General features: G+C 46.1%; 1 protein-coding gene and 1 long non-coding RNA gene across 2 annotated transcripts in view; both read left to right on the top strand.

Moving 5' to 3' along the window:
• Window positions 1-15,036, top strand: part of LOC149465137 (vomeronasal type-2 receptor 26-like) — a 46,989-nt gene extending 31,953 nt beyond the window's left edge. Inside the window, exon 3 of the mRNA XM_089673625.1 lies at window positions 13,638-15,036. Within this exon, the coding sequence (XP_089529751.1) occupies window positions 13,638-14,530 (893 nt within the window). The 3' untranslated portion in view covers window positions 14,531-15,036. The remainder of the gene's footprint in view (window positions 1-13,637) is intronic.
• A 4,797-nt stretch (window positions 15,037-19,833) lies between these two features.
• Window positions 19,834-21,899, top strand: LOC149465136 (uncharacterized). Its single transcript, XR_016312245.1, has 2 exons — window positions 19,834-19,941; window positions 21,587-21,899. It is a non-coding gene; the product is annotated as an uncharacterized LOC149465136 (long non-coding RNA).
• Window positions 21,900-22,124: the final 225 nt, after the last annotated feature.

Here is a 22,124-nt window from a genome sequence, read left to right as displayed (position 1 = left end):
TAAGGGGGGGGGGATATGATCTCCATGTATAATACATAAGGGGGATATGATCTCCATGTATAATACATAAGCGGGGATATGATCTCCATGTATAATACATAAGGGGGATATGATCTCCATGTATAATACATAAGGGGGGATATGATCTCCAGTGTAATACATAAGGGGGGATATGATCTCCATGTATAATACATAAGGGGGGATATGATCTCCATGTATAATACATAAGGGGGATATGATCTCCATGTATAATACATAAGGGGGGATATGATCTCCATGTATAATACATAAGGGGGGATATGATCTCCATGTATAATACATAAGGGGGGATATGATCTCCATTTATAATACATAAGGGGGATATGATCTCCATGTATAATACATAAGGGGGGGGGTATGATCTCCATGTATAATACATAAGGGGGGTATGATCTCCATGTATAATACATAAGGGGGGATATGATCTCCATGTGTAATACATAAGAGGGGGGTATGATCTCCATGTATAATACATAAGGGGGGTATGATCTCCATGTATAATACTTAAGGGGGGATATGATCTCCATGTATAATACATAAGGGGGGATATGATCTCCATGTATAATACAAAAGGGGGATATGATCTCCATTTAAAATACATAAGGGGGATATGATCTCCATGTATAATACATAAGGGGGGATATGATCTCCATGTATAATACATAAGGGGGGGGATATGATCTCCATGTATAATACATAAGGGGGGTATGATCTCCATGTATAATACATAAGGGGGGGATATGATCTCCATGCATAATACATAAGGGGGGATATAATCTCCATGTATAATACATAAGGGGGGATATGATCTCCATGTATAATATATAAGGGGGATATGATCTTCATGTATAATACATAAGGGGGATATGATCTCAATGTATAATACATAAGGGGGATATGATCTCCATGTATAATACATAAGGGGGGATATGATCTCCATGTATAATACATAAGGAGGGATATGATCTCCATGTATAATAAAAAAGGGGGATATGATCTCCATGTATATTACATAAGGGGGGATATGGTCTCTATGTATAATACATAAGGGGGGATATGGTCTCCATGTATAATACATAAGGAGGGATATGATCTCCATGTATAATAAAAAAGGGGGATATGATCTCCATGTATAATACATAAGGGGGGATATGATCTCCATCTATAATACATAAGGGGGGATATGATCTCCATGTATAATACAAAAGGGGGATATGATCTCCATGTATAATACATAAGGGGGGATATGATCTCCATCTATAATACATAAGGGGGGATATGATCTCCATGTATAATACATAAGGGGGGATATGATCTCCATGTATAATACATAAGGGGGGATATGATCTCCATTTATAATACATAAGGGGGGGATATGATCTCCATGTATAATACATAAGGGGGGTATGATCTCCATGTATAATACATAAGGGGGGATACGATCACCATGTATAATATATAAGGGGGATATGATCTCCATGTATAATACATAATGGGGGGGATATGATCTCCATGTATAATACATAAGGGGGATATGATCTCCATGTATAATACATAAGGGGGGATATGATCTCCATGTATAATACATAAGGGGGATATGATCTCCATTTATAATACATAAGGGGGATATGATCTCCATGTATAATACATAAAGGGGGATATGATCTCCATGTATAATACATAAGGGGGGGGGATATGATCTCCATCTATAATACATAAGGGGGGTATTATCTCCATGTATAATACATAAGGGGGGATATGATCTCCATGTATAATACATAAGGCGGGATATGATCTCCATGTATAATACATAAGGGGGGATATGATCTCCATGTATAATACATAAGGGGGATATGATCTCCATGTATAATACATAAGGGGGATATGATCTCCATTTATAATACATAAGGGGGATATGATCTCCATGTATAATACAAAAGGGGGATATGATCTCCATTTATAATACATAAGGGGGATATGATCTCCATGTATAATACATAAGGGGGGGGGATATGATCTCCATTTATAATACATAAGGGGGATATGATCTCCATGTATAATACATAAGGGGGATATGATCTCCATGTATAATACGTAATGGGGGTATGATATCCATGTATAATACATAAGGGGGGATATGATCTCCATGTATAATACATAAGGGGGATATGATCTCCATGTATAATACATAAGCGGGGATATGATCTCCATGTATAATACATAAGGGGGATATGATCTCCATGTATAATACATAAGGGGGATATGATCTCCATGTATAATACATAAGGGGGGGATATGATCTCCATGTATAATACATAAGGGGGGATATGATCTCCATGTATAATACATAAGGGGGGGGGGTATGATCTCCATGTATAATACATAAGGGGGGTATGATCTCCATGTATAATACATAAGGGGGGATATGATCTCCATGTATAATACATAAGAGGGGGGGGTATGATCTCCATGTATAATACATAAGAGGGGGGGTATGATCTCCATGTATAATACTTAAGGGGGGATATGATCTCCATGTATAATACATAAGGGGGGATATGATCTCCATGTATAATACATAAGGGGGGATATGATCTCCATGTATAATACAAAAGGGGGATATGATCTCCATTTAAAATACATAAGGGGGGATATGATCTCCATGTATAATACAAAAGGGGGATATGATCTCCATGTATAATACATAAGGGGGATATGATCTCCATGTATAATACATAAGGGGGGATATGATCTCCATGTATAATACATAAGGGGGGATATGATCTCCATGTATAATACATAAGGGGGGTATGATCTCCATGTATAATACATAAGGGGGGGATATGATCTCCATGTATAATACATAAGGGGGGATATAATCTCCATGTATAATACATAAGGGGGGATACGATCACCATGTATAATACATAAGGGGGATATGATCTCCATGTATAATATATAAGGGGGATATGATCTTCATGTATAATACATAAGGGGGATATGATCTCCGTGTATAATACATAAGGGGGGATATGATCTCCATGTATAATACATAAGGGGGGATATGATCTCAATGTATAATACATAAGGGGGATATGATCTCCGTGTATAATACATAAGGGGGATATGATCTCCATGTATAATACATAAGGGGGGATATGATCTCCATGTATAATACATAAGGAGGGATATGATCTCCATGTATAATAAAAAAGGGGGATATGATCTCCATGTATATTACATAAGGGGGGATATGGTCTCTATGTATAATACATAAGGGGGGATATGATCTCCATGTATAATACATAAGGGGGGATATGATCTCCATGTATAATAAAAAAGGGGGATATGATCTCCATGTATAATACATAAGGGGGGATATGATCTCCATGTATAATACAAAAGGGGAATATGATCTCCATGTATAATACATAAGGGGGGATATGATCTCCATCTATAATACATAAGGGGGGGGGGGATATGATCTCCATTTATAATACATAAGGGGGGGGGATATGATCTCCATGTATAATACATAAGGGGGGTATGATCTCCATGTATAATACATAAGGGGGGATACGATCACCATGTATAATATATAAGGGGGATATGATCTCCATGTATAATACATAATGGGGGGGATATGATCTCCATGTATAATACATAAGGGGGGTATGATCTCCAAGTATAATATATAAGGGGGATATGATCTCCATGTATAATACATAAGGGGGGATATGATCTCCATGTACAATACATAAGGGAGATATGATCTCTATTTATAATACATAAGGGGGGATATGATCTCCATGTATAATACATAAGGGGGGATATGATCTCCATGTATAATACATAAAGGGGGATATGATCTCCATGTATAATACATAAGGGGGATATGATCTCCATGTATAATACATAAGGGGGGATATGATCTCCATGTATAATACATAAGGGGGGATATTATCTCCATGTATAATACATAAGGGGGGGATATGATCTCCATGTATAATACATAATGGGGGATATGATCACCATGTATAATACATAAGGGGGGATATGATCTCCATGTGTAATACATAAGGGGGGATATGATCTCCATGTATAATACATAAGGGGGGATATGATCTCCATGTATAATACATAAGGGGGGATATGATCACCATGTATAATACATAAGGGGGGATATGATCTCCATGTATAATACATAAGGGTGGATGTGATCTCCATGTTTAATACATAAGGGGGGATATGATCTCCATGTATAATACATCAGTGGTTCATTTATTATTATTATTATTTATTATACAGGATTTATATAGCGCCAAAATGTTTGCTCAGCGCTGTACATTATAGTGGGGACAGAACATGAGTTGATACAGTAACAATACAATACACGAGGGGTTCGAGAGCCCTGCCCCTTCGAGCTTACAATCTAGGAGAGAGGGGATAGTGGTACAAGAGGAAGAGGCTGTGGGGGATGGAGTGGTAGGAGGAGTGGAGGAGATCGGCTGTCAGGTGAGTAGGCTTCCCTGAAGAGATGGGTTTTCAGGGTGCGCCTAAAAGTGAAGAGGGTAGGTGACAGTTTGAATGATTGGGGTAGTGAGTTCCAGAGGATGGGGGAAGACCTGGAGAAGTCCTGGAGTCGGGAATGGGAGGAGGAGTCCAGGGAGCTAGAGAGTAGGAGGTCTTGTGAGGAGCGAAGATTACGGGTTGGGTGGTATTTGGATATCAGGTCGGTGAGGTAGTTTGGGGCAGTATTATGAATAGCTTTGTATGTCAGTGTTAGTAGTTTGAATTTTATGCGTTGGGCAATCGGAAGCCAGTGGAGGGAATGACAGAGGGGGGAGGCAGAAGAGGAGTGGTTGGTAAGGTGGATGAGTCTGGCCGATGATTTTAGGATGGACTGACAGTCTGTGGTGAGGTAGGCCGGTGAGGAGGGAGTTGCAGTAGTCCAGACGTGAGATAATAAGGGAGTGAATGAGTTGTTTACTAGTGTCTGGGGTTAGAAACAAACGTATTTTGGAGATGTTGCGGAGGAGGAGCCTGTATGAATTTGCCAGCAATTGGACATGGGGCTGGAAGGACAGGTGACCCCTAGGACTTTGCTTGCGGGGTGGGACTGATGGCGGCGTTATTGAGTTATTGGTCGTGATGGAGAGGATGGGGGAGGCACGAGCTGGGGGGAAGACTAGGAGCTCAGTTTTGGAAAGGTTTAATTTGAGGAAGTGGAGTGACATCCAGTCTGATATGTCGTTCAGTAGGTGGGTGATTTGGGTGGAGACTGAAGGGGTGAGGCGAGGGGTAGAGAGGTAGATTTGCATGTCATCAGTGTAGAGGTGGTAGTTGAAGCCGTGGAAGTGTATCAGTTGGCCAAGGGAGGAGGTGTAGATGGAGAAGAGAAGGGGCCTGAGGACAGAGCCTTGGGGGACCCCAACAGAGAAGGGGAGAGAGGGGGAGGTGGCAGAGTTATAGGTAACACTGAAGGAGCGCTGGGATAGATAGGAGGAGAGCCAGGAGAGAGCGGAGTCTCTGATGCCAAGGGTGTATAGTTTTTTAAGGAGGCCGCGGAGAGGTCGAGGAGTAGGAGGACTGAGTAGTGGCCATTAGCTTTGGCGGTTAGCAGGTCATTGGTAAGTTTGAATAGGGGGGTTTCGGTGGAGTGTAGGGGACGGAGGCCAGACTGTAGTGGATCGAGGAGGTTGTTGTCATTGAGGTGGGAACTCAGGTGATTATAGACTAAGCGTTCAAGGAGTTTGGATGTAAATGGCAGCAGGGAGATGGGTCTAAGGTTGTTCAGGTCGGTAGGGTCCAGGGAGGGTTTTTGGAGTATTGGAGTGATGTGCGCGTGGTTTAGGGGGAGGGGAATGTGCCAGTAGAGAGGGAGAGATTGAAGATGTGGGTGAGGGAGCGTAGGATCGAGGAGGAGTTGTGTGGGGACAGGGTCAAGGGAGCAAGTGGTGAGGCGGGCTTCGGAGAAGACCTTTGTTACCTCTTCAGTGGTGGCAATGTCAAAGGAGTGGAGTGTTGGAGGGGGTTTAGTGCTCGGGATGGTGGGTGGGGTGGGGGTCTGGGCAGTTGAGAGGTCAGAGGAGGGGAGTGTTGAGGGGTTATCATTGGAGGGAGGCTAGGTGGGGTGGAGGACTGAGCATTGGCGATGTCCGTACGAATTGCATCGATCTTGTTTTGGAAGTGGTTAGCAATCTCGTGGGCGGTGTGTGAGATACTGGGTGGAGGTGGGGGGGAGAGAGTAGGGAGTTAAAAGTGAAGAGCTGGCGAGGACTGGAGGAGAGGGTATTGATCAGGGTTACGAAGTAGGCTTGTTTGGCAGCATAGAGGGAGGAGGTGTAGGTGAGGAAGGCAGATTTGTATAGGGTGTACGCTTGTTGGGATCTGGTTTTGCACCATAGTCGCTCCAGCGCACGACACAGTCGTTGAAGATTTTTGGTGTGGTCGTTCTGCCAGGGTTGAAGCAGTCGGGATCTGATGCTACGTGTTGTTACGGGTGCTAAGGAGTCTAGGGCGGCTGACAGTGAATTGTTATAAGCAGTAGCGGCCAGGTCAGCGCAGGACAGGGGAAGGATACTGTTGTAGAGTCGGTCAGCTGCAGAGTGGAGAGGGGCAGGGTTCTGGTTGCGGAGGTTACGGCTGGTGATGGTTTGATGAATGGGGGGAGGTGTTTGAGGACGGGGAGACGGAGAACATAACGAGGTTGTGGTCAGAGAGAGGGAAAGGGGCTTTTGTGAGGTTGTGGGGGGTGCAGAGATGAGAGAAGACAAGATCCAGGGTGTTCCCATCGGAGTGGGTGGAGGACTGTGTACACTGTGTGAGTGCAAAGGAAGAAGTTAGGTGGAGGAGTTGGGATGTAGCCAGGTTATTGACGTTGATAGGGATATTGAAGTCTCCAAGGATGATAGTGGTTAGCTCAGAGGAGAGCAAGAATGGTAGCCAGGTGGAGTTATCATAGAGGAAGTGGGATACGGGTCCAGGAGGCCGATAGATTACTGCAATACTCAGAGGGGTGGGAGAGAATAGTCGGATGCAGTGGGCCTCAAAGGAGGAGAATGATAGAGGGGGGGTTTGGGAGGACCTGGAAGGTGCTCAGCGGTGACAAGAGCATGCCGACCCCACCACCTCTGAGACTGCTTGGTCTGGGTGAATGGGTCCAGACGAGACCTCCATAGGAGAGTGCCGCAGGGGAGGTAGAGTCTGTGGCCTGGATCCAGGTTTCGGTGACCGCTAGGAGGTTGAGGGAGCGGGAGGTAAAGAGGTCAGGGATGGCGGTGAGCTTGTTGCAAACCGATCGGGCATTCAGGAGTGCACACGAGAATGGAGGGGCAGTTGCAGGGAGCAGGAGGACAGGTATTAGGTTAAGGGGGTTGCGGCAGTTTGTGGAAGTAGGAGGGTGCCCTGTGGGTGAGTGAGGTGGTGAGGGACCAGGGTTTGGGGAGATGTCCCCGGCGGTTAGGAGAAGAAGGAGGGTGAGAAAGGTGTCATGGGAGCGGGATGAGCGAGAGCATGTGAGTCTGCTAGTGGTGGCGTGTGGGTTGGTGGGAGAGTGAAGTATTAGGAGAAGGTGGTAAGAGCCATAGTGGGGAGATGGAAGCAGTGAGGGTGTGATGTGTAGTTGTTTTGGAGCAGTAGGGGGGTAGAGAGAGGAGATTTTGGGCATGGAGGAGAGGAGTATGAGGAGGAGGAGTACAGGTGGCATTTAGGAGGGTAAGCAGAGTGGTGGACAGTTGAGGGAGGTGAAAGGTTTCTCAGGGCGCATTGTTGTGGATAGTCCGTCGTGCAGTGGCGTATCACATTGAAGTAGCTTCTCGTAGCAGATCCTAGTGATTAGGATCTTTCCGTGACAAAAGTTCTCGTGCTTGTGATCGGGATAGGTAGATGCCGGAAGGGCTGCGGGTCAGGGATAGGTTGTGCCGGGGTAGGCGATGGTGGGCCTCACCAGGTCAAGGTCGTCCATTGGGCAGGTCGAGATCATCTGTTGGGCTCATCAGGTCTGGGCAGGGTAGCGGCGTGGAGGGCAATGTTAGGCCTTGCCAGGCTGGGGTCGTCTGGTGGGTTTGGCGGTGTGGAAGTAGGCTCACTGCGTGCTTGAGGAGATGTGAGGTGAACATCCACAGTGGAGGTCATCGGATGGACTTTGGGTCAGGGCAGGGTTGTGCCGGGGTAGGTGAAGGTAGGCCTCACCAGGTCGAGGTCGTCCGTTGGGCTTAGCAGGTCCGGTCAGGGTTGCGTCGTAGAAGGCGATGGTAGGCCTCACCAGGCTGTGGTCGTCTGTTGGGTACGGCGGCATGGATGCAGGCTCACTTCTGCTCCCTCGGTTGTTGGGGCAGCAGGAGACCGGAGGGCAGCCAGATTGGGTGCTGTAGGCCATGTGCTGGTGGCTGGATTTTGGCGCTGTGAGCCGCGTGCTCTGTCAGTGCAGGGTGACCTGGAGCGGTCCCTGGGCCGAGGCTGGGAACTGGTTGCTGGGTGCTGGCTGTTGCAGAGTGCTGGGAGGCCTGGAATCAGCCCCTGGGCCAAGGCTGGGTGCTGGGTGCTAGCTGGGTGCTAGTTGCTGGGTGGCCTGGAGTGGACCCTGGGCCGAGGCTGGGTGCAGGTTGCTGTCTGTGGCAAGGTGCTGGGTGGCCTGGGGTGGGCCCCTGGACCGATGGAGAGGGCCCCCGGGAGCAGGCAAGTCAGCAGGGGGTGGAGCGGCGGCGATCTTGGCCGTTGATCGGCGTTTCGGGTCTCAGCCATGGCAAAAACTGAGGCCGCGGCTTCGTAGGCCGCAAATCCCGGAGCTCCGGGATTGGGCTGAAACTGGCCCAGCACCCCTCCCTGGGTGCTTATCGGGGGCCAAAGGGTGGCGGGGGCCCCTCTGGATTCCGCTGCCGCCCGGATGGCAGCGGATGGTGACTTGGGCGATGGAGCTCCTGACTACAGGACTACTCCGGTCGCCATCTTCGACATATAGTGAACTCGGTTTAGAGTTATTCACCCTGAAGTCATCACAGAGGACAAGGGGGCGCTCTTTACTTCTGGAGGAAAAGAGATTTAATCTCCAAACACGGAAAGTGAGAGTTGTGAGAATGTGGAATAGACTGCCTCAAGACTTGGTTGTGGCCAGCTCAGTGGATTGCTGTAGGAAAGTCCTGGATTCTTTCTTGGATACACAGAATATAACTGGATATAACATTTATAGGGAAAGGTGATCCAGGGAATATCCGATTGCCTCTCGGGGGGTCAGGAAGGAATTTTTTCCCTGCAGGAGCAAATTGGATCGTGCTTTGCTGGGTTTTTGTCTTCTTCTGGATCTATTGTGGGTGTAGGATTATAACTATTTGTTTTTTGATTGAACTGGATGAACTTTTGTCTTTTTTCTGCCATACTATAGGGCTCTAATTACACATTTATCACTTCCATCAGCTCTACCCCCACAGTTATAACCCTTTGTACCACTTGCCAGACCTTATTAGATTGTAAGCTCTTATGAGCCGGACCCTCTTAATACTCTAGTTTTTATTGCATTGTAACTGTATTGTCTCCCTTTATATCCCTTTAAAGATCTGTGTAAACTGTGGGAGCTATAAATATCCTGTATAATAATAACAGGACAGCTCTGAATTTCTGACATAATAAACAGGTATTTTTTTTAATTTTCATTCATTATTGAAACAAAATGTTTACAATGGTATATTTACCAGGCCAAACGGTAGGAAAAAAGAGATGTTCATTTTCAGGGTTTTCAGACAATTTAAATTAAAACTCCCCATTGTCACTTTTTGTCTATTTATTGTGCATATCTTTTTTTTTTCACCACATGCTAATGTGCATAATGTGCAGTCTCTACACATAGGAGTTCAACTGTGTAATTATCTATCTATCTATCTATCTATTATCTATCTATCTATCTATCTGTCTATCTATCTATCTATCTATCTATCTATCTATCTATCTATCTATCTATCTATTATCTATCTATTATCTATCTATTATCTATCTATCTATCTATCTATCTATCTATCTATTATCTATCTATCTATCTATCTATCTACCAGGCCCTACCGCTCCCACAGACACTGGACCCCTAGCACCCTCAGTCGTTGGCCCACAGCATCCGCATGCACTGGCTCACTTCACCCATGGACGCCGAGTCCTACTGCACCTAGCTACACCTAGCCCACTTCACCTCCAGACGTACCTTCAGCGCTTCCCAATGCCGAGCCCTCATCATCTGACGCCTGGCCTCAACATCTCCAGTCACTGAGCAGCCAGCATCACCAGACGCCATGCCTACCAACACCCCTGGACATCGCGCCCTACGACCCCTCCGCTCGCCGAACCACCGTACCCACTGAAGACGCGCCACATCACCCACGGACGCCAGCATACTGCATCCACAGACTGCAACCAGCCAGCTGCTGACCCAGCTGCCCTCCACTCTCACTCTCCCCCTTCAGAAGGACTCAAATGGACTCCTCCATGGCGATACAGACTCTCCACATCACCTTGCCCTGACCTGTATCCCGCCACCTCCCCCGACCTGTCCAGCACTCCGCTCACCCCAACATGCCACCTGCACTCCTCCTCCTCGTATTCCTCTCCTCCATCCCAAAAATCGCCTCCCTCTACCCGCCTACCCCCCCAAAACAGCTCTACATTGCCCCTTCACTTCTCCCCTCTCCCCACTACGGCACTCACCACCTCCTCCTGCTACTTCACTCCCCCGTCGACCCACGTGCCACCACTATCAGACCCACACGCTCCTGCACTTCCCATTCCCATGCCGCCTTCCTCACCCTTCTCCTATCCGCTGGGGACATCTCCCCGAACCCTGGCCCCTCACCAGCCCACCCCCCGTAGGGACCCCCCTGCTCCCACCTGCCGCCGCAACCCCCTCAACCTCGTACCTGTGCCCCTCCTCCCCGCATCCAACCCTACTCTCTCGGTTGCACTCCTGAACGCCCGCTCGGTATGCAACAAGCTTACCGCCATCCACGACCTCTTTATCTCCCACTCCCTCAACCTCCTAGCAGTCACTGAGACCTGGGTACAGGTCACTGAATCTACCTCCCCTGCGGCACTCTCCTATGTAGGTCTCGTCTGGTCCCATTCACCCAGACCGAGCAGTCGCAGAGGTGGTGGTATTGGCTTGCTCCTATCACAGCTGAGCACCTTCCAGGTCCTCCCTAACCCCCCCTCTCTATCATTCTCCTCCTTTGAGGCTCACTGCATCTGGCTCTTCTCCCCCACCCCCTAAGGATCGCAGTGATCTACAGGCCTCCCGGATCCATACCCGCTTCCTAGATGACTTCGCCGCCTGGCTTCCCTTCTTCCTCTCCTCTGAGCTACCGACCATCATTCTTGGGGACTTCAATATCCCCATCAACGACAACAACCCGGCTACTTCCCAACTCCTCCACATAAGCTCCTCCTTTGCGCTCACACAATACACCCAATCCTTCACCCACATTGATGGGAACACCCTGGACCTTGTCTTCTCCCACCTCTGTACCCTCAACCAGTTCACTAACACCCCCTTCCCTCTCTCTGACCTCCACCTCCTCATGTTCTCTGTCTCCCCTTCCCCTAACTCCCCCCCCCAAAGCGCCAAACCATCACCAGCCACAACCTCCACAACCTGAACCCGGCCCCCCTCCACTCGGCTGCCGTTCGCCTACACGACAGCATCCTTCCACTGTCATGTCCTGACCTAGCCACCTCCACGTACAACGACTCACTATCAGCCACCCTAGACTCTCTGGCACCCCTAACCACACGCAACATCAAACCTAGACCACTTCAACCATGGCAGAACGACCATACTAAATGCCTCAAATGTCGCAGTCGCGCGCTGGAGAGACTATGGCGCAAAACCAGGTCCCCCCGTTCATTCTCCCTCTACAAATCTGCCTTCCTCACTTACACCTCCTCCTTCCACGCCGCCAAGCAGGCCTACTTCATAAACCTGATCAACACCCTCTCCACCTGCCCTCGCCGACACTTCTCCACCTTCAACTCCCTGCTCTCTCCCCCCCCCCTCCTCCACTCAGCACCTCACTCAACGCCCATGAGATTGCCACTCATTTCCACAACAAGATTGACACAATCCGTAAGGACATAGTCAACTCACAATCTACCTCCCCACCCAGCCCCCCCCATCACCCCCCCCATCTCTCCCCTCCTCTGACCTCACATCCGCACTGCCCCCCACCGCACCCAAGGCCCTGCTTACCATAACCCCCCCAACAATGTACTCCTTCAGCCCTGCTACCACTGAGGAAGTCCCCTTCCCTCCCCCTCTCTGTCGGGGTCCCCCAAGGCTCTGTCCTTGGACCCCTTCTCTTCTCCATCTACACCTCCTCCCTTGATAAACTCATAAACTCATACACTCCCACGGCTTCAACTACCACCTCTACGCTGATGACACTCAAATTTACCTCTCCACCCCTCACCTCACCCCCACATTCTCCGCCCGCATCACTCACCTCCTAAATGACATCTCAGATTGGATGTCGCTCCATTTCCTCAAGCTTAACCTCTCCACAACCGAGCTCCTCATTTTTCCCCCTGACCACTCACCCCCCCATCCTATCCATTACTACCAACAACACCACCATCAATCCCGCCCCGCAAGCCAAAGTCCTTGGCGTCATTCTGGACTCTAAGCTTTCCTTCCAACCTCATGTCAAATCACTTACATCACATGCAGGCTCCACCTCCGCAACATCGCCAAGATACGCTCCTTCCTCACCCCAGACACCACTAAACTACTCGTACACTCCCTGATTATCTCATGCCTCGACTACTGCAACTCCCTTCTCACTGGCCTACCAAAGCGCAGGCTCTCCCCACTCCAGACCATCCTGAACTCAGCGGCCAGACTCATTTACCTCACCAACCGCTCCACCTCTGCCACCCTCCTCTGCCTATCCCTCCACTGGCTCCCGACTGCCTAACACATCAAATTCAAACTACTAATCCTGACCTACAAAGCCATTCACAACACTGCCCCTAACTACCTCACCAACCTTATTCCCAAGTATCACCCTACCCGTACCCTTCGCTCCTCACAGGACCTCCTTCTATCTTGCTCTCTGGTCTCCTCCTCCCATGCATGACTGCAAGACTTCTCCAGGTCCTCCCCCATCCTCTGGAACTCACTGCCCCAGTCCATCAGACTGTCACCTTCCCTCCTCACCTTCAGGCGCTCCCTGAAAACCCACCTCATCAGGGAAGCCTACCACTCCCTCACCTAACAGCCATTCTCCTTCATTCCTCCTACCACTCCATCCCCCACAGCCACTTCTTCCTGTACCACTACCCCCTCCCTCCTAGGTTGTAAGCTCGAAAGAGTAGGGCCCTCTAACCCCTTGTGTGCTGTTGTTGTTCTGTTTCTTGTATTGTCCCCCCTCCTCTATTGTACAGCGCTGAGTAAACCCTTTGGCGCTATATAAACTTTATGTAATATTAATAATAATAATATCTATCTATCTCCCACAATTAACTGATGGAAATCCCATTGCTAGCTGTGAGACAACACAAGACAGTTCATTTCCTCAGAAGCTCTGACCCCGATGCTCATTGTGTTTGTATTGTTCTTCCTGCAGACAGTGAAAACTGCATGAAATGTCCTGACGATGAATGGCCAAATGAGAAGAAGGATCGGTGTGTTCCAAGAGTGGTGGAATTTCTCTCCTACACTGATGACACCATTGTTGCCGTATTTTCAGCTGTCTCCATCCTCTGTTGCCTTCTGACTGGTTTAATATTGAGGATATTTATATATTACCAGGACACCCCCATTGTTAAAGCCAATAACCGGAACCTGAGCTATCTTCTCCTGGTCTCCATCATGCTGAGCTTCCTCTGTGTCTTCTTGTTCCTCGGCCATCCAGTAGATGTGACCTGCATGCTGCGTGTCACCTCTTTTGGTGTCATCTTCTCAGTTGCGGTCTCTTCTCTACTTGCCAAAAGTATCATGGTGTGTATTGCCTTTAAGGCCACCAAACCTGGGAGTCCCTGGAGGAAATGGATGGGAACCAAACTGCCCAATTGTATCATTTGTGTCTTCTCACTGGTCCAAGTCATAATCTGTGTCACTTGGTTGTCTATTTCTCCCCCCTTCCAGGATCGAGACACTCACTCTTATCAGGGGAAGATCATCATTCAGTGTAATGAGGGTTCAGTTATCGGCTTCTACTCTGTCCTGGAATATATGGGGCTTCTGGCAGCTGTGAGCTTCATTATAGCTTTTATGGCCAGGACATTACCGGACAGTTTTAATGAGGCCAAGTACATCACCTTCAGCATGCTGGTGTTCTGCAGTGTCTGGATTGCCATGATCCCGGCCTATCTGAGCACCAGAGGAAAATACATGGTGGCTGTGGAGGTCTTTGCTATAATAGCATCAAGTTCTGGACTTCTTGGCTGTATATTCTTCCCAAAATGTTACATAATTCTGTTCAGACCTGACCTGAATACAAAGACAGTTATCCGCTGATATGTATGGAGCAACACTGGGCTACCTGTAGTTATGGCATTATCTCTATTATTACCTATTTTAGTATTGTACTCGTGTTTGGGAATTTAAATATTTAATACTTACCTCTTCGGTAGATGGTGAGTCTAACTGAGTCTCTCTTGAAGAGCTATGGATGCCACTAGTATCAGATACTTTGGGTTTGTTGGAATCCTTGTCCCCTGCTGGGTGTAGTGATTCCTCCCATCAACCGTTACATCACTACAGAACAATGTAGTCACTTAGAGAGGAGGAACCACAGTGACCAGAGGGGGACAAAGTATCAAAAACATCCTAAACCGTCAGATACCAAAACCACCCATCACTCAAGAGAGGGAAGATTTCTGTCATCACCTTCCATAAAGGTAAATATTAAACACGTTCTCTTAGAAGATGATTGTGATGTCATTTGTCAGTGTCACATTCATTATATTTATCATTGTATGTAGATGTATCCGACTATATCAATAAATTCATAAAGCAGTAAAGGTGTACAGAAGAATGAAGTCATACAAATTACAGGAGCATAAATGACATGAAGAAAAACAGTAATGCAAACAGCAGGTCACATAGAATTAGTAGACTGAAAGGAAGTTTACAGCCATAGTAATGGTGGAGAACAAATGTCTTCATCTTGGGGATGTAAGAGGGAAGGAAAAGGGAGTATAGAGAGGGAAGTTAAAGTGGAGCTCCACCCAAAAGGGGAAGTTCCACTTGAAGCCTTTGTCCCCCACTCCTCATTAAGGATTGGCACCTTTGGGGAGCGATTGCCCGAATTTAACAGGTACCCACTCCCACTTCCCCTGCAATCGCCTGGGCAATCGGAAGTGGAAGTTGTCCTCCCCCCTCCCTCCCCGTAGTCTTTTGTGTCACGTGACTATGGGGCCATTCAGGAAGTGCAACGCTTCTCCCGCATGCGCAGTGGGCACCCCGGGTGTGAAGCTGTAAGCTTTCGCAGCCAGGTGCCCACACTGAAGATGCCGGCGCCGGGGAGAGAAGACAGCCGGTGAAATCAGCGGTGGTGGTGAGGGCACCGCTGGACCCAGGGACAGGTAAGTGGCTGTATTTTAAAAGTCAGAAGCTACAGTTTTTGTAGCTGTTGACTTTTATTTTTTTTCCAGGTGGAACTCCGCTTTACGGTTAAGGCAGGGTAGAAGGAGGAGAAATACTGGAGGAGGGTAATTAATCACTTGAGCCCCAGCCACTGCATCAAAACGTTTGCAGGGCTGCACAGCTGTGCAAAACCACGTTTTAAGACGTAGTTTTGCAAAACAGGTAGGGGGTGCGCGTGGGGCGAGCGCCCGCCCTACCTGTCCCGAGGGTGTTAGCAGCGGGTCTCAGCCGCCGGGTCACGGCCGGTAATTACCAGCCGTTTCTGTTGATTAGCGGCAATCGCTGACAGAGAGCAGGGCTGCATTGTTTACACACAGCCCTGCTCTCTGTCAGTTCCCTGACAGCTCCTGACAAGCTGATCGGGACAGAAGAGTTTATCTATCCGGATCAGCCTGTCCCCGTCCAGCACACACCCCGCCCCCCAGTAAAACACTCCCCTCACACAGTTAACCCTTTCAGTGAAAAAAAATGTTAACCCCTTCCTCCCCAGTGCTATTAGTACAGCGTCAGTGGGTTTTGTTTTCACTGATCACTGTATTGTATTGGTATTCAAGCGTGCCACTATTTAGACATTTATTCAGTCTTGGAACTGGCGCATGTGGCACCGTGTGACCTAATGTGTGCCCACCATTAGAAGTGGGTGGATGCAGGGCGGTATATTCTAATGGTGGGCATACCACACACTTTTTCTGGCAGTTTTCTTCTCATTTTTTCATTCAGTCCACAGGCTGCATACAAAAAAAAAAAAAGAACATAGCATATACACCCAACAAGGACCAACGATGTACTGGTACATCACTGGATTTGAATGGTTATACCAGGATGATGCTACAGCTGCAGGCATCATCCTGGCGTCGTTTTTTTCAGCCGGTGATCGGCTTTCATGTAAAAGCAATCCTAGTGGCCAATTAGCTGCAAGATTGCTTTTACAAGCAGTGGGAGATGATGTCCCCCCTCCCCCGCTGCCTTCCACAGCCTTCTCGGGCAGTCCCGTGTCATTGGGGGAACCTGAGAATGCAGCCAGTGTCTCTGCCAGCTGACCATAGAGCTGATTGGAGACCAGAATGGTGCCAATCATCTCTATAGTCTAAGAATTCGGAAGCTACAAGCATTTCCTCACTTCAGTTTCGCAGGATATAGCACCATTTGTAAATTGGGAAAGCATCTGATCACACCGATCTTGGTTTGATTAGATGATGTAAGGGCAGAGGAGAGATCTAGAGTCTGATAGACCCCAGATTTCTGAAAAAAGAATATATGACAATGCCCATTGAAGTTATCGGGGATATTTGCATTCCCTGTTATAGCATTAAAAGTGCTAAAAAAAAATTGCCCCTTCCATGGCGCACAGCTGTGTGCACAAGCCTTGACCCTGTGCCGTTATGTAAGCAGCGGTTGCACCATGTATGTGAGGTATTGCCATGAACATCAGATCCAGGGCAGTAATTCTAACACCCGACCTCCTCTGTAAATCTAAAATGGTGGCTTTTAAATCACTGCCTATGGATATTAAAAATGTATGCAGTTTGTCGCCATTGCACGGGGCATGCACAGTTTTAAAGCATGTCATGTTTGGTATCTATTTACTCGGCATTAAAAGTAAAAAAAGTGTATTTTTTTAAAAAAATTTGCTTTTGAAAAATCATTGCGCGAGTACTATGTGCCATAAAAAATTGTAGTACCCACCATTGTATTCACTAGGGTGTCTGATTTAAAAAAATATATCATGTTTGGGGGTTTAAATTAATTTCCTAGCAAAAAATACTGATTTTTTTCACGTGAACAAAAAGGCTTGGTCTTCAGGTGGTTAGAAGAGTGAGTGATGTGTGGCATAAACTTCTAATGCTGGGCATAAAACACCCCCACCCCCCAAAATGACCCCTTTTTGGAAAGTAGTCACCCCAAACTATTTTCTGAGAGGAAAGTTGAATCAATAGAAGAATTTATTTTTTTACCACAAGTTTTTGGAAAATGACAAAAATAAATATATATTTTTTTTTTTACACAAAATTGTCACTTAAATGATTTACTGCTCACACAAGCCATGGGTATATGTGGAATTACTCCCCAAAATACATTCTGCTCCTTCTCCTGAGTATGGGGGTACCACGTGTGAGACACGTTTTGGCAGTCTAGCCGAGTATTTCTTTCATATTGTATATATTCAGGAGGTTATGTGGTTTCCTTGCAGTGTATCAGCAGATTATGTTCTCATCATCTCAGCGCTGAACCCCCTTTATATTCGGATTGTACAACCTCAATACAGAGAGTTCAGATAATGGCTCCGGGAGATCCTAAACGACCACAACAGCCATTGTAATATCTAAAAATCAACATTAAAGTTTACCGTATTTTTTGCTCCATAAGATGCACTATTTCCCCCCCAAAAAAAGGGGGAAAATGTCAGTGCATCTTATGGAGCGAATATAGAGAGGCCGGACCGGTATTTCCGCCGCCGACACCGTGTCAGAATAACGGGCCGGACGCTCAGCTCTTCCCTGCAGCAGGACCTTACCTTATTCTTCCCGCGCCGCCATCTTTAGTGCGGGAACCCGGCTCTGCGCTTTGTGAATGGGCCGGCATCTTCTGGGACCTGTCATGTGTTCCAGATGTCGGGCCATTCACAAAGTGCAGCACTTCTCGCGCATTAACTCTATAGACTCTGTAGACTCTGTGCTACAGCATGTTCTGACCCCACTCTGTTATTTTACATGGCTTGTTGAGTTTCTGTTGTTCAAAGTTGCTTCCACATGTCACAGATGGACTTATTGCCCAGGTGGCCACCTATCATGGGACCACGCTTGGAGTCACTGAGCTCCTGAGAGCGACCCATTCTTTCACCAATGTTTGTAGAAGCAGTCTGCATGCCTAGGGGCTTGATTGTATACACCTGTGGCCATGGAGGGGATTGGAACACCTGAATCACATGATATGGAGGGGATTGGAACACCTGAATCACATGATATGGAGGGGATTGGAACACCTGAATCACATGATTTGGAGGGGATTAGAACACCTGAATCACATGATTTGGAGGGGATTGGAGCACCTGAATCTAATGATTTGGAGTGTGGAGCCAATACTTTTGACAATACAGTGAATTACAAAAGACTGCATGCTGTTATTGATGCTAAAGGGGGCAATACACAGTATTATGAACTAATGGGATGTAGTCTTTTGAACAGGGGGGCATTTCATTGGTTTATTTGTTTCCATGGTTTGCTTTATGAATGTTCCATTCTGTTATCACCTCCAGTTACAGAATATGAACCCCATAAGAAATAAAAGAAATAGGTTTTGTCGGCTCACTTATGCTTTCTTTAAAAATGGTCCATCCTGTATATTGCCAATTCTCCAAGAGGAGGCAAACCTCGAGCGCGACTGTACAGCATACATGACCTTCAGCAAGTTCTGGCCGGGGTTGGGCCTCGATGGGGATTTAGTGACGTATATTGTATTATCTATCACCACTGATACATTGTATGTTACATTTTTTTACAATACATTTAATCATTAAATCTATCTATCTATCTATCTATCTATCTATCTATCTATCTATTATCTATCTATTATCTATCTATCTATCTATCTATCTATCTATCTATCTATCTATCTATCTATCTATCTATCTATCTATTATCTATCTATCTATCTATTATCTATATCTATCTATCTATCTATCTATCTATCTATTATCTATCATCTATCTATCTATCTATCTATTTATCTATCTATCTATCTATCTATCTATCTATCTATTATCTATCTATCTATCTATCTATCTATCTATCTATCTATCTATTATCTATCTATCTATCTATCTATCTATCTATCTATCTATCTATCTATTATCTATCTATCTATTATCTATCTATCTATCTATCTATCTATCTATCTATCTATCTATTATCTATCTATCTATCTATTATCTATCTATCTATTATCTATCTATCTATCTATCTATTATCTATCTATCTATCTATCTATCTATCTATCTATCTATTATCTATCTATCTATCTATTATCTATCTATTATCTATCTATTTATCTATCTATCTATCTATTATCTATCTATCTATTATCTATCTATTATCTATCTATCTATCTATCTATCTATCTAAATTAATCTATTTTAGTGAATGATTTGATCAGACATAACTTGTGTAATACTGTTCCCTTGTTTCAGATACTTTTCTTGTGTCTCTCGTGTGTTGTGAGTCTGTTCGGTGTCGGTGTCCCCCAGGAAGGTACAGATAAAGTTATAATAAAGTCTTCTGCAGGTCAGTATAGCTATGAAAACCATCACATTGCCATCACTGTAATCAATAATCATCACTTAGCTGGTAGGGGCGTCTCTGCAGGGAGGGGTGTGAGGAGGTTCAGCAGCTGTGATCTGTCTCTCTATGAATGTGTCCCCCTCTGTAATTATGTCTCCAGGTGACAACGTCCTCTGTGTATGGATACAACTACTGTATACTGATAGACAGAGCCAGGTGAGGATGGAGGGAGGGGGAGGATGATGGGAGGGGGAGCGCAGTCTGGCAGCTGCTCATACAATCCTTTTCTCTGATCTGATTATACAGATGGCGCACCATTGTCATCCCTATGAGAGTATAAAAAAAGTCTACAGAAAATGACATTTCTGATCAATCTGATACTATTAACCAGTTATGCTCCAGATCCATTTCACATTTCAGCTTTGGGTCCATCAGTCCAACAAAAACTTTGATTGATTATGATAGAGAAGTGAGACATTTAGTTATTGGGGGGGGGGGGGCAATGCTTTGGCTTGGTGATATTGTCTTGCAAGAGTGATCAAATTCTGTATATTTAAAATTCAAAAGAAGCAAACAATGTGTATGTATATATGTTTTTTTTCTCTAGTTTGACCTGTTAGAATGAAAAAATTATAATTACAATATTGAGTCCTGAAGCAATCTGATAGCCATTGGATTTTGACATTAGCCCAAAATTTGTCCAATACTTTTGAGTAACTTCCATCCTATTAATCAGAAGTCATGGACATCCGCCCAACATTCGCCTATTGAGACTTGCACTCCCTGACATGGTAGTGATGGTGGTAGGGTGGTGGTACATGATCACGGTAACATCTCATCTTTAGTAGAAGATCTTTATGGTAACATTCACCCAAAAGGATAAATGTCAACTTCCCTTCACTTTCACCTGCCATTTCACCAGCCAGTCTGAAAATAAAAATTGTCAGGTTGAGTTGTAAAATCTTTGCATTTCTTTTACTAAAAGGGGAGCGCTGAACCAATTTTAGCAGTGATGTCATAAGGAACATGGAGGGGACACATTCACAATTCCCTGCTGCATTTTAACCCTGTTTTTGTTTTACCCATACACATGTAGCACCCTCTAGTGTGCTACTAGAACAGTGTAGTGTATTGTAGGTAAAATCATTGTGTATGACTCCTGTTAACTGTGTGAGTCTGTGATTGAGGTTGGGTTATTGCAGGTCAGATGGATGACTCAACAGGTTGTGATTCTATCACCTCCTGGCTCTAAAGAACCATAGAACCTTCCAGAAGTTGGTAAGCAGGAAGGGGTGGAGACCTGATCTGCATGTTCATGGGAGTCCGTCCAATCCCAGGTTTGGAGGCCCTGGTAGAATGGTGGACTGGCCCATAAATATGGGATTCGGGTGGAAGATGCAGTGCTGAGGAGACTGTCAGTATCTGGGAGGGGTCCCCTATGTCTAGGGGGGTGGCCTCCAGGCTGGGCACGGGCTGGCTCAGGAGGATACATTCAGCAATGAGATGTGAATGGGATCAAGGCCTGGAGCATCAGGTAGCAAGGAGGACAGTATGAGTACAGCTGCATACTTTGGGATCGACAAGGGGAAGACTGCCATACATAGTAAGCTTTTCAAGGACAGCGCTCAATCCTTTATCCTTGTCCTAGGAGATCTTTCAAGAAGACAGGAGGGCTGGTAGTGTCAGCAGGCTGTGGAGCTGGGAGCAGTTCTACAAGGGGAGAGGAGACATCATTGCATGTAGCTCCAAGACGTAAAGCTGATTTTTGAGAAGCTGTGCCTCGCCCATAAAGGACAGCTACTACTGATCCGCAACAACGAGTGGCTTTCAGCAAAAGAGTACTCCAGGATTTGCCTTTGTACATAGGAAGGAAGTTCCATTGATTCAAGCCAAATTGGGCATCCCATAATCTCTATTTCCCTATCCAAGTTGATTTCCCCTAATAAAACAATAAAACCAAACCGATGGACTGGTCATTGTCTTTGGATGCAAGTCTGTGTGAGAAATACCTGTTGCCTGGCTGTGTGGAGAGAGGCTTAGGGATACCCACTACTACTACTCAGCGGTCCTCATGAGGGTAGCTCTACACACTTGATAAAACTAGAAATTTTGGCGTGAAGTATACTTTTAACCCCTGTACATTATATAGTTTCTGAATGCAGAGGACCTGTAGCAGTGTTGTAACA

Source organism: Staurois parvus, unplaced genomic scaffold, assembly GCF_062004578.1.
Source record: "Staurois parvus isolate SC_StPar_1 unplaced genomic scaffold, SC_StPar_1.0 ptg000143l, whole genome shotgun sequence".
NCBI classification, from domain to species: domain Eukaryota; kingdom Metazoa; phylum Chordata; class Amphibia; order Anura; family Ranidae; genus Staurois; species Staurois parvus.
Note: the sequence above shows the minus strand (reverse complement) of the source record. Positions and strands in the feature narration are given on the sequence as shown.